Source organism: Geospiza fortis, unplaced genomic scaffold (genome assembly GCF_000277835.1).
Source record: "Geospiza fortis unplaced genomic scaffold, GeoFor_1.0 scaffold221, whole genome shotgun sequence".
NCBI classification, from domain to species: Eukaryota; Metazoa; Chordata; class Aves; order Passeriformes; family Thraupidae; genus Geospiza; species Geospiza fortis.
The window spans coordinates 1489042-1501250 of NW_005054395.1; the positions used below are offsets into that span (position 1 = coordinate 1489042).

Genomic DNA, 12209 nt, shown 5'->3' on the forward strand with positions numbered 1-12209 from the left:
TTAAGTCGTTGTAGTTGCATTTTTAGCCAGGTGAGGAATCAACACACCCTACTCTGAGTAGGACTCTGACAGGTTGGGATGGTCCACGAATGGTGACTACATCTGCAGCCTCAGAGTAACGTTCAGCAGCAGGGAACTAAGAAATGAAGGAGTAAATTGTGTATAGGTTGGCCTCAGATGCATTGTCATTTCCCAGTAAATTAAAGAGTCTGCCACTGGACCTTTAAATTTATCGTCCCAGTATTATTCTATGATTGCAGAAACAGCCTGACCCTGTTTTGCTGGAGTGTTCCATTCCCTACAGGGAGAGCCCAGTGCTGCTCCTGTGTGGACCATGGCACCAATAAATTGAGCACAAACCCCTTTTTGTGGCTTTTCCTGGGGCTGCCACTTAGTGTTGCTCTTTCTTTTTCACTGTTTTTTGGGTTTTTTCCAGAACATTAATCAAAGTATTTGCCAGGGAGGAAAAAAAAAAAAAAAAAGAAAGAAAAAGTGCTCTGCTCTGCTAATTACTTGAGTGCTTATAAACCATATTTTGATAATAGAAGCACAGGAGTTTATTACTGATGCTGGAACCAATCCTATACAGGCCATGGGAGGTAGATAGAAGTATATCCTGCACTGAGGGAATACTGAGCTCTGTTGATATCTGGACAGGACAAGTGCTGTGAATCAGATATTCCAGTCCATTTTGAGGACTAGTCTCAGTTCTATGGACACTACAGGCACATTTTCAGAGTCACACCAAAGGTTCTTAGCAAATCTCTAAGCCAGGTACATTCTGAACATCTGAAGCACTTTGCTGAATTCATTTCTTGAAATCATTCAACAGTTGCTGTTTATTCTGACTAATACAAAATACAAAATGAAGCAATGTTCTGCCCCACTTTGGTTTAAGATCTCCTGTGTTCAAGGCTGGCTCACTCAATTTAATAAATATATGTGCATGATGCTTGTGTTATATAGAAAGATGCCCAAATGGATCTTTAGATCCAAATCTCCCCAAATGTTGAAAAAACAAATGCACTTCAACTGATCATCTCTCACTGAAAAAAACAAAATATGAAAATGAGCTTGAGATTTGGAATAACATTAGTGCTCCAAACTTTTGGTTTCATGTTGAGCTGACACTGGACTGCTGCTTTGATAGAATAAGGAGAATTTTATTAACTCAGAGTTCATTGAACATTTTCTGCTTTTTACTGTTTTCATTTTAGTGCACATCTCTACCGAGACTTGAAAAAGGATTAAAATGCCAGATAGGAGACAGATCACTCAGCATTTCTAATCACACATCAGAAATCAAGATACATCGTTCTCACAAGATTTTCTACTCTTTGTAGACCATAAAAGGCTCAGATAACCTTCTAAAATCCACTCTGATCTCTTTGGTCATTAAAAAATAAGTTCTCACTGAGAATCTAAAGTAGGCTCCTACTGCAGTGATCACATTCAATCAATCCAATTTCACTCCACTGCTTCAGAAATTATTGATGCACTCATTCACTGGGAGCAACAGAAGTCTTCATTCAAAACAATATTCTGACAATTGAAACAGGAAAAAAAAAAGAAAAAAAAAGCCTTGGAGTACTGCAGGGAAACATTTCCAACATTTCCATACACATTATATCATCATTTCAGATGGTTATAGGCATTTTCTTTGTAACTCTTTTTCATATTCATATTTCAGTAATGTTCCAGAGCAGCTGTCCTGTCATTGTGAGTGGGAGAATGTGCTCACCTGCTCAGCCTCCCTGAGAAGCAGACAAAGACTGAATCATCTAATTGGTAAGTTTAGTTTTGCATTTTTCATTACCTTCATCACTGTGAAAGTGAATTTCAAATAAAGCAAGTGACTGACTTGCTTTCAGGGAGCTTTCTGGAAATTCCTGTCCTGGTAAATAAGAACTTCTGGTGCATGTTTTCCTGCAAGGTAAGTCTGGTAGAAAGAGCCAATTAGTTGAACTGCCAAAGTGCTTAGTGGCATTAGTGTAGCTACTTCATGTCCTATTTATCTGTCTGTGATAAAATCTTTTGGCCTTGCTGAAAAAGTTGATGCTTTCAAAAATCCCAGCCTTTGCCTTTTTCAATGAATTCTTGTGTATTTGAAATTAGAGCAGATGTTATGTATCTGCTCTTTATAGAGAGACACTACATTTCTGGCCCTGGGCACAGTCTGCCTTTTCAGTACACTTTGTATAGCACCTAACACATAGCTCCCTATGCTGCTAAAGATAATAAATGTAGGAAGATAATGTCATGCCTTGAAGAGTGATGCTTTTACCAATTGATCCGTCTTCAGCTTAATTTGGGGAAAGTGAACATGGATGAAATTATCTACTCTAAGAGGGAACAGCTTCTGCAAACACACAAAATCTTCTGTTAGCAAAAATCTTCTGTGTGTGGATGGCAGGCAGTAAAAAGCCACAAACCACTACAATGTGCTTGTAGCAACTTTCAACCATTTCTTTCTGGCATAATGAAGCACACCCACACCTACACCCACACTCAGAGCAGTCTGCAACCCAGAGGGGGAAAATCAGCCATTTGCTGAAGGTCTTTATTTTATGGGATAGAGGTGACTTTTGATTTTGATCCATTGAACTGAACGTTTTCAGAAAAGGAGTGAAAAAACAAGCAGCAGGAAGAGGGATGTGGTGCTTTCAGTCCTTGTGGGCTGGATCCTGGTTGAGTGCAGAAACAGTGGCATCTAGTGGGCAGCTGCTCAGCTGGGGAAAGGCATTGGGTGTAAAACAGGTCAGTGACTGCAGCTTATGATCGTGTTTATCATGGATGGAAGATTTTCCCAGGTCTGTTTTAATCCCTCTCTTTAAATGCATTTGGAAAACAACTATTTTTCCAGCTTTCCCACCTTCAGTATTCACCTTTCAGAATGCTTGTTCTGGTTTGCAGGAATGTAGGAAAGTCCAGCATTTTCCCACAAGATTTTTTACGTGGAGAAAAACAAACCTGCAACTAATCCTTGAACACACTCAGTCTAGTTCAGCTATAGAGGAATTCAAGCAGAGTGATTGAAGGAAAGATCTGTGTAGAGGAAGAGAAGAAAAAAAGCCTGAAGAACTCTGAAAAAAAGCTTTATTACATAATTCTGTAGCTATAACTAAGTATATTTATGCAGTGTTTACTTTTTATGCTAATTATCTATGCATTTTTTTACTGCTGAGTCACAATAAATGCTTGAGCTAATTTATTTATACTTGATCCTAAGATCCTGTTCTCTTGTTAGTTCACTGGATTCTGTGTAAAACACTGTGTATATTTTATGGACATACAGAAATACACAGTAAGCAGGCTGAGGGGTTGCTGCATCCATGGCAATAATCTAAAGTAGCCACATGCCTTCACTCTCTCTTCAGCTTTCAGTGTTTGCTAGTGATGAAGTGATGAGCAAACTTATGAAAGTCTGCTGTGCTTGCTGGCCTCATCTTCTCTGGCTGCCTCTCCCATAGGCTGGAGGGTGTTTCTGTGTTTACTTGCAAAATTAATTCATATGAAGAGACGGCTTCGCTTCTTAAATCTGGCAGCAGAGCTGAATGTCTTAAAAAGCAGTAACTTGGCTATGTTCTTCATGATCACAGGATTCCTGAGGCACTCACAGGCTTTAGTCTAGGTTTCTTTTATTATTTTTAACTTCAACATTTTTAGGTCATTCTCCTTTCCTTCATACTTCTTTTTTCTCCCTTTATTCCCTATGTTTCCAACTTTCCTATATGGTGTCTGCTGCTTTTCTTGCCTTGAGGGACCAGGATGTTCTTCAGTGGTCAGTTCTAGCCCAGAACAGAGGTGTAGATATTTATAAGAGAGATGGGTTTGGTTTGAACATGAGTGCAAATTTGAGTTGGCTCCTTTGCCCATCAGCCTGACACCAATGCAGGCTGAATGCTCTCAGCACGACACACAATTCCTTCCCTTGTGAAGTGGGAGAGAATGTGGATCAGTGATCAGGAAATCCTTCACCTTTCTCTGTTTCTAGTTTTCTCCTTGTTAATTAGACTTAGTAATACTTCACTTTTGGTTGGAGATCCCTACATGAGATCCTTTGTCCCTCATGTGGAAAAGCAAACTGCAAAGCAATGAACAATATTCCATGTTTGCCTTCGGATTAGCTCAGTGTTACTGAGAAGAACTGAACAGAACCTTCTGCTTAACCTTCCTGGTTATCTTCAAAATGACTGAGTATAACTAGGTGGGAGTTCTTTCATTTCAAAGAAGTACTTGAAAAACGACTTTCACAGGGTGACAGTTGACATAATTGTCATTAAATGAATTTTTCACTGTGCAAATAAAAACAGAGCCAGGATTTCACCTAGTGACTTTAACTCAAAGAGATATGCAAATTTAGATCTCTGTATTGAGAGAGTTAATGAATGAAGAACACAATAGCAGCCTGATTGTACTTTTTCACACTCCCAGATTTAATCTATGATTTATCTTGGCAGTAGGGGAAAGCAAGCCTTTGATGCTTTGAGATTTAAATTATTTCCTTGGAGTCATCTAGGAGAGCTGTTTTACTGGAAGAAAAGTATACCAGAAAAACTGTTGATCTAGTCCAGCCTGTCAAGAGCTCTGTAGCACTAATTACCTTATAGATATTCATTAAATTTTGTTTTATTTTGCTCCCAGTCCTCAGGCTTCAAGTGTGACTGCAGTGAGGAGCTCTGAAAGTTACTTTGCCCCATTCATAACTAATTCTGTTGCCATTACAGATCACAGCAGTCATTTAAGAGCCATCAAGCAATTTTTTATGTTGGTTTGCAGGTATCATATGTTTCCCGTCTGACTGTACAAGATATTCTTCTCCAGGAAAAAAGACTCGTATAACTTATATATAACTTATAAGTTATAAAGGCACACAGGCAGGAAAGGGCTGGCTGGATTCATTTGCCTCTCCTGGCAGAATTACAAGGGAAAAGGATAATTGTGCAGAGAAACTACACAATCATTAAGTCTGCACCATTGGGCTTCCCAGCTGCTGGTCCTACAAAGTCCTCTGATGTTGCCTTGGTACTTCACAAAACTGAGCCTCACTTCCAGTGAGTTTTGTCAGAATATAGTATGGGAGACTAAGAGAACAAAATCATCTGCAAATGAAATTGAGTCAAGCTTTTATTATGAAACAATACATGAAATACTCATCAGGCAGTAGGAAATAGTGTTACATAAATGTTGTGTCTTCATGAAATATTGTTATTTAACCTAGAAAACTGTAATTAAGGATTCCTCCAAAGCCCAGAAAGCTGGCCTTCTCTTCATGTTGCTATTCTGCAATATTCTATTGATGTCTCCCTCCAAGTTTCTTTTGCTTCAGACAGTCTAAACCTGTGCCCTTGAAAGGATACTCTAGGACTAATAAATTGCCCATACCTCAGAAACTGTGGGAACCTTCAATTCAGTTATTCATGCATGCAATCATTGCTGGTAGAAAATACATGGTGGTCTAGAACTCATCAAGCCACTTAGAGCTGGAAGTTCTGCTGTACCATGAGGATTGCAGAGAGGTTCTGCTCTACAGTGAGCACGTAGCCAATGCAGGAATAAACTTGTCCTCTTTAATCATGTATAAATCCATGTGGAGATCTGCAGAAAAAAGAATACAGAATATCAAAATCCATCCTGACATTGGCCATTCCAGTGACATCTTAAGGGCTTCAAATAATTTAAACACTTTTCTAACATCAATTCTGCACAGTGGCCTGGGAGCAGCTGTTGGGAAGAATTCCTGTAGCTAAGTGAGCCAGCTTCCAACTGTGTCTCAGCTGGAAGATTTTTTTGAAAATTTCCAACTTACCCCCTAAGGTTGAAGTTTGGGAATGCTATGTTTTGGTTTTTAAATGAGTTTCAGACCTTTGTTTTATTGTGGATTAATAGAGCCCCACTGAAGTCCACCACAACCTCAATTTTTAAAGGTATTTAAAGATGTACAAATAGATAAAAGAATTTTAAGCAGATGAACTTTCCATCTTTTGAAACAGATCAGCTGTGACAGATACCATCTCTGTATTCTACTGCTTAAAACTTTTGAAATATGAAGCTAAATCTGCAACTTTTATATTAAAAAGTTAACTGGCAGTGATACAGCTTCACTTTTATGGTTATTATTCAAACTTATCTCAGTTGACAAATTTCATGCCTCTTTAAAAAACCTCCTTGAAGGTCAGACTGCATCCTGGATATCTCCAGGATGACAACTGTGTTTAATCCTGCCCCAGTCCCACTGAGAGCTAAGTGAACAAGTACAAGACTTAAACAGAATAGTTGGAAAAGGAACAGGAGGGAAACAGGAACAATCTGAAGCCACATTAGTAAGAATGTTCTGCAGTTACCTTACACCCACAGAGCAGAGGAATGCATAATCAGAGTTTTATTAACAGATCAGAGTGACAGAGTTGATGCCTGGGACCCTTCTGTTCCCTGCCCCTGCTCAGCTGCCCAACACCTTTCAGCACAAGGTGCTTCCCCCAGCCTTTGCTTATTCCCCTCTCTCCCAGGGTGTGGCTCTGCCTTTCATTATGGAGAAAAAAAGATGCACCATAGAAGATATATATAAAAAATATATATGTATATATACCAGTTGCAGGGTAGGCAATCCCATTAGATTGGGTGCACCAGATCCCTGTTGCAGTGTGGGAGGCAATGAGGATTCAGCCAGTGTTCAAGGAATTGCTCTTCTGATCTCTGCTCCAAGTGCTGGAGGTGAAGCATATACTCCTATTTAAAGAAAAGCAAAAGTACTTTAATTGTGTAATCACTCAATTCTAATGTCAGGCCAGGGACCCAGGATAATTTCACAGCTGATGGAAGAGCCATTAATTTATCCCTTAAAATAATCAAATATAGTGAAATGGTGTTGCTGGTCAGCTTGTCCCAGCCTAGCAATATTTAGTGAATGACTTCATCTCCAAACCAGCAAAGGTGTGAGCAAGAATTATACAACAATATTCATAAATTAGGAATTCTGTATACACATTTCTTATTTGCATATCAACACAGAAGCCTTTGTTGGGCCTGAGGGTACAAAGGATTCTCACAAACAGATTTGTTATAGCCCCTTTTGAAAACTGGTTCCTGCTGCTTAAAGAACATTAACCCTTGCAGGATCATGTGGCAGGACTGAAGGGTTCTAGTAGGAAGCACACACTACCTACACATTTCCCAAGCCATAAGCTATTCTAGTGCTGCAGCCAGTTTATTTCCATTACTCTAAACATTTATAAATCTAAAAATACTTGCAGCAATCAAATTTAAGCTCTTATCTGTGCCAAATTTATATCTTATAAAATTGCAATGGCTTTATCAAACTCCATTTGTAATTTCTTCAACAAAATCATTCTGGTTTTATTTTAAGCACAAGTTGTTCAATGCCTTTTGTGCTCATAACATCAAAATAAGTTAAAACGTTTATATTTATTTTATTTATCACCAGTGCTGACTGGTGATAAATAAAATAATGTGAATTTTCTACACCAATTTATAGAGAGAGGCTTTGGTCTCAGCAATGAATTTATTGAAATAAAACAGGCTGCGTACCAAAACTTGACCTCCATCAGGGACAAAATTTACTTTTAAAAAGTGGGCTCATAAGCTTTGTGAACACCAGATACATTCATTCAAAATAATCCCCCATTGCTTTGCAGAGTGGGCACTGTTGGAATGGAAGCTGTAGCCTAAACCCCTATGCACTGGCCAGGTATTCCAGCATCAGGATCCTGCCTTTCACTGGGCTTCCTCTGCTCACAGCACCAGGAGCCTTGGCTCAGATCTCTGGGGAGAGATGCCTTAGGAACTGGCAGGGAACATAACTGTGTGACTGAGAGGATCCCACATTATCAAAAGCAGGATCTCAGTCAAATTAAGTTTAAAACATGCTGATAACATAAATTACATTTTCTTTTAATAATCAAATGGGGCTGATCCTTCTGTCTGTAACTGAACAGGCTTCTGACTCAAACAGCACTGTGGAAGTCAAAGAGTGTCACAAAGAATTGCAAATTACATTCCCCAGCTCAGCATGATCTGGCCCAGTACAAACAGCTTTTGCTTAAAACAGATGAACAGAGGTGGGTTCATCCCAGCATTCATTTCATTCTCCTACAAAGCATCCATACAAAATCAGTTTTCCTCCTTGACTCCATGTGCACAAGCTGTGCCCAGGGATGCAGCAGCCATGCACCTTCATTCACATGGAAAATCTCCACGTTCTGCAGGGCAATGAGGGTTGGTTTTTTATCAGAAGTTTTTTCTTTTTCTACTGAAAACCTTAACATTTAGGGAGCAAAACAAATATTCTTATGTTTGGATTTTCTTACAGAGGGTCAGCTTTGCTTTCTAGATAAAGAAACAAAAGAAAATAAACAAAAGGTTGAAATTTCTCAAAAAGTGGTAGGACAGAAAGTGTCAAGGACAGAGAAGCAGAGTCAGAAATCCATTTCTTTAATGGTCATGAAAAACATTTCTTTAGCCCTGAATCCCTCCTCTCCCCACACAGAGTCATAGAATTCATAAGGATCACCACATCCAGCTCCCTGCTCCTCACAGGACCAGCTAAAATTAAACCATAGATTAAATGTTGCATGCATGCCTGTAGCTTCTTGCCATACAGGAATTACCTCAATCCAACTGTTCTGCTGCTTCATTTATTCTGTATTCAATATTACGTTTACCACATAACCTTAATCATGGTTATACAGCAGATGGGAGCTGTATTCCTGCTCATTTGCAAAAACTACAAGGCTTATTTAACAACTCAGAAACCAACCCAGTCCTGAGTGTTATGGGCAGCAGCGCAGCCTTCTGGTTTTTGGCTGTGCTGTGCAATTTTCAGTGTACAAGGTTGTCAACAAGCACAGAGCAATATCTGGGCCAGCTTTGGTTTGTTATGTGTTCACCCAGTGTTGGGCAGGTGGATTCTTTCTGGCTGGTGTACATTACCCACTGGAAAGGGAAAACCAGAAGCTGTTTCTGCAATCCTGCAAGGCACACAGTGCTCTTCATGTCCTGTGGAGTCCAGAAGTGCTCAGCACCTTGCTAAACTGAGCCCCCTGTGCTCCTCACGTGCACAATCCCCTGTGTGCTCCTGGCTTCTGTGGCTCTGCCTCTTCAGAACCATGTGATTTTAGCTCAGTTTATTTACTTTGGAAAGAAATAGGCAGTAGTTTAAAAATACTTTAAGTACCCTTGATGAGTGCAGGATTATGTGTTAGGTCTTGTCAAAGCAAGGAAAACAGAAGGCTCTTTAATTCTGTTACTTTTTCTTTTGTTGAAATAGGGTTTAGAAAGAAATAAATGTAGATATTGCATGCAAGCCCAAAACAGTTGCATTAAGCCAGCAATGAAAAACTCTTACAATATCACAAAGAACCATCCTATCTGTAGTATCCATAAATAAATCAATGAAAGAAAGTGATTTTTAAAGCTGGTTAAGAACTACCTCAGCCTCCACACTGACCACTGACACCTCCATCTCCTCTCTGCCTGCAGTGCAGAATGTACTGTAAGCAGACGACCTTTCCTGTTACTTACTTCAGGCACAAACTGATGAAATCCACATCTCTATAAATTAAAAGCCATTTTCTTCTCAAAAATTTGATTGGTATTTTTGAACCATGATAAATAATCTCCTCATTCTGCAAGTGAACATTTCCTGAGACATACTCAGCACTCACAGAATGTTTTTAACTGTAATTGAAATAATTTAAAGGTTTTTTTAATATTTCATGGAAGAACTCAGCTGCTTTAAAGGGTGATATTCATAACATAATGCCTGGAAGCAATAGAAATTTAATACTAAGCACAAATGTTTTGGGGGATTTGGTGTTGGGTTTCTTCAGTTAATGCAATTTAAGAGTAAATAACATAAATCACCCTCATTGGTTCATCAGGGAAACCAGCTTTTCTTGGTCTGTCTTCACGACGAGTCCTCAGCATCTGTTTGGCATCTTTTTCAGACAAAATTGGTGAAGTGTCTAAAGACAGAACAGCAGAAATTAATTCTGAAATTACCAAAAAGTTAGTATTTTATCTCTCAGTTGTGAAATGAAATGTCCCAAACCTGATTTTTTTTCTATAAACAAAGCGTTCTTTCATTACAGCTCCTTCCCAGGGGATATTGCATTCCAAGAGATAGGAGTGGAATTTTAAACCATTTTTATACTTGTGTTTTCTCTTGTCCTACTAGTATGAAGCAAAGCCCACATATTCATGGTACTATAAAATGAGCAAATACAACAGCACCATCAAACCACTGGCATTAGTTGCTCTTCCAACCCTTTGTTCTTTTCTGTGTTGCTTTATAGGATTTTTTTCAAAGTAATGAGTTAGATACATTGCAAATAAGAGATTGCGTTGGACATTCCACTTCCAGGACCTTGGTAAAATAGTAAGCAAGTAAAACTAAAATTTTGTGGTTTACAACAAATGACTACAGTGTGGTAATGCAGAGAGTTAAATATCAAATACAACATCATGATTGTTAAAAATCAAATCATGGAAAGCCTGCAATATAAAAATAGTTGAGTGTTAAAAATTAAATATATTAAAATATATGAAAAATTAATACTAGAATAGGTTGACAAACTAATACTACTTATATGCTCTGCAGCTCTACACATATGCAGGTTTGTTGATATAAACTCCTACCTGTAACAGTGGTCAGCAGGACCAAAAAGGAGATCAACACAAGAAACTTCTTCATTTTGATTCTGCTTTCTCTCAGTCTGTTCCAAAATGAGCAACCCTAACCAAGGCATTCTCCTATTTGAAGGAGCTACGTCAGTCCCAAATGTTTGTTTGTGTTTTAATTTGAGTGATAGTATGATTCTGAAGACATCTGGTCTGAAGGTTTGAATTAGTCTATTATCTGCTCACACATTCTCTGCATAACTCTTTTCCTGAGGGAAAGAAAATAGAAGGCCTTTTTTTCCACCTCAGGCTTCAGAGCTACACTGGGTATTTTAAACTTGTGAAAATAAAGCCTATCCCTTATATTTAGCATGGCAAGCAAAGGTTTTTGGTGCCCAAGGTAAACTATTGTTTTTTAAAAGAAACAACTGCCCAGTACTGTTAATCTCAGAGGCAGCTGCAAAGGGGCCCCTTTTTCAAAGATTGTCTCTAACTTTGCTCCAGCAGAGAAGTACTTATTAATGGGGTTTAACTCTAGCAAAGCCAAATTAGGACTGCTGAGAAAAACAGCAAATTCTATCAAATTAATAGAACCAATAGAAATATAAACCCACATAATTCTCCTCTTTTCAGGACAAGTTAGCAGAAAACAGGATTATAAAGCATATTAAGCATAGTGTTAAGTAAGGATGTAGGTTAGCAAATGTCACTGCAAACAGGTAATTTTGGCTTTGAGAAATGTCTAGAGCTCTTCTGGGCCATGCCATGCTGAACACGTGGTACCAGCATCACCAATTTGTAGGGCATGAAATGCATCCCTTCAACTATAACATATAAATAGGTACTTGGAGTTCATCATTGGCCCTTACATGAGGGAAGTGAGGAATTTCCCTGGAAATCTGAGTGTTTCCCAACTGTGCAGTATGTGTATTTTTCAGTGTTTTTTCAAAGATACCAAGACCTTAGAATCAAATCAATTTTGTATATGCTGTATGAATTTACATCATTGCTCACTATACTGTTTTGAAAGTGCAAAAACCTGTAGGTTCTAATGGTAGCCACTATTTTTAGAACTGCTCCAGGGAAACAAACATGTAATGACAGAACAAAATTGTGAGGGGAAGGCATTTATGGTTCGGCAATAAAGCACAACCATGAGGAGGACAAATACAGCACAAAGGCACGACTTTGGGGGACCTCACTGCTCTCCACAACCACCTGAAATGTTGTAGTGAGGTGGGGATTGGGCTTTTCTGCTGGGCCGACAGAGGACCAGGGGAAATGGCCTCAAACTGTGACGGGGGAAATTCAGATTAAAGATTATCATCGTTTGGTGCGCTCAGGCTTTGGGGAGAGCTGCCCAGGGAGGTGGTGGAGTCCCCATCGCTGGAGCTGCTCAAGAGGATCGGGACCTGTCGTGGGTGCTGTGGTTTAGTGTTACAGTGGCAGTGCCGGTCGGACCGGGTGATAGTAAAGGCCTCTTCCAACGCTGATGACTCCATCATTCTAGGGCAGAACGAAATTATGGGGGAAAATATTTATGGTTGGACAATAAAGGCACAAACACAGCG

The 12209-nt window shown here is 39.1% G+C and overlaps 2 protein-coding genes across 2 annotated transcripts in view; one reads left to right on the forward strand and one right to left on the reverse strand.

The window, feature by feature from the left end:
- Positions 1-5114: 5114 nt before the first annotated feature.
- Positions 5115-10763, reverse strand: CUNH17orf67 (chromosome unknown C17orf67 homolog). Its single transcript, XM_005425734.2, has 4 exons — positions 10657-10763; positions 9883-9983; positions 6590-6729; positions 5115-5598 (listed from the first exon to the last, which is right to left on the reverse strand). Exons 1-3 carry the CDS (start codon positions 10709-10711, stop codon positions 6613-6615), a joined length of 273 nt encoding a protein of 90 aa, XP_005425791.1. The 5' UTR covers positions 10712-10763; the 3' UTR covers positions 5115-5598; positions 6590-6612.
- A 613-nt stretch (positions 10764-11376) lies between these two features.
- The window catches only part of DGKE (diacylglycerol kinase epsilon), a 13494-nt gene continuing 12661 nt past the window's right edge, over positions 11377-12209 (forward strand). The window contains exon 1 of the mRNA XM_014308934.2: positions 11377-11417. Coding sequence (XP_014164409.1) covers positions 11377-11417 — 41 coding nt within the window. The remainder of the gene's footprint in view (positions 11418-12209) is intronic.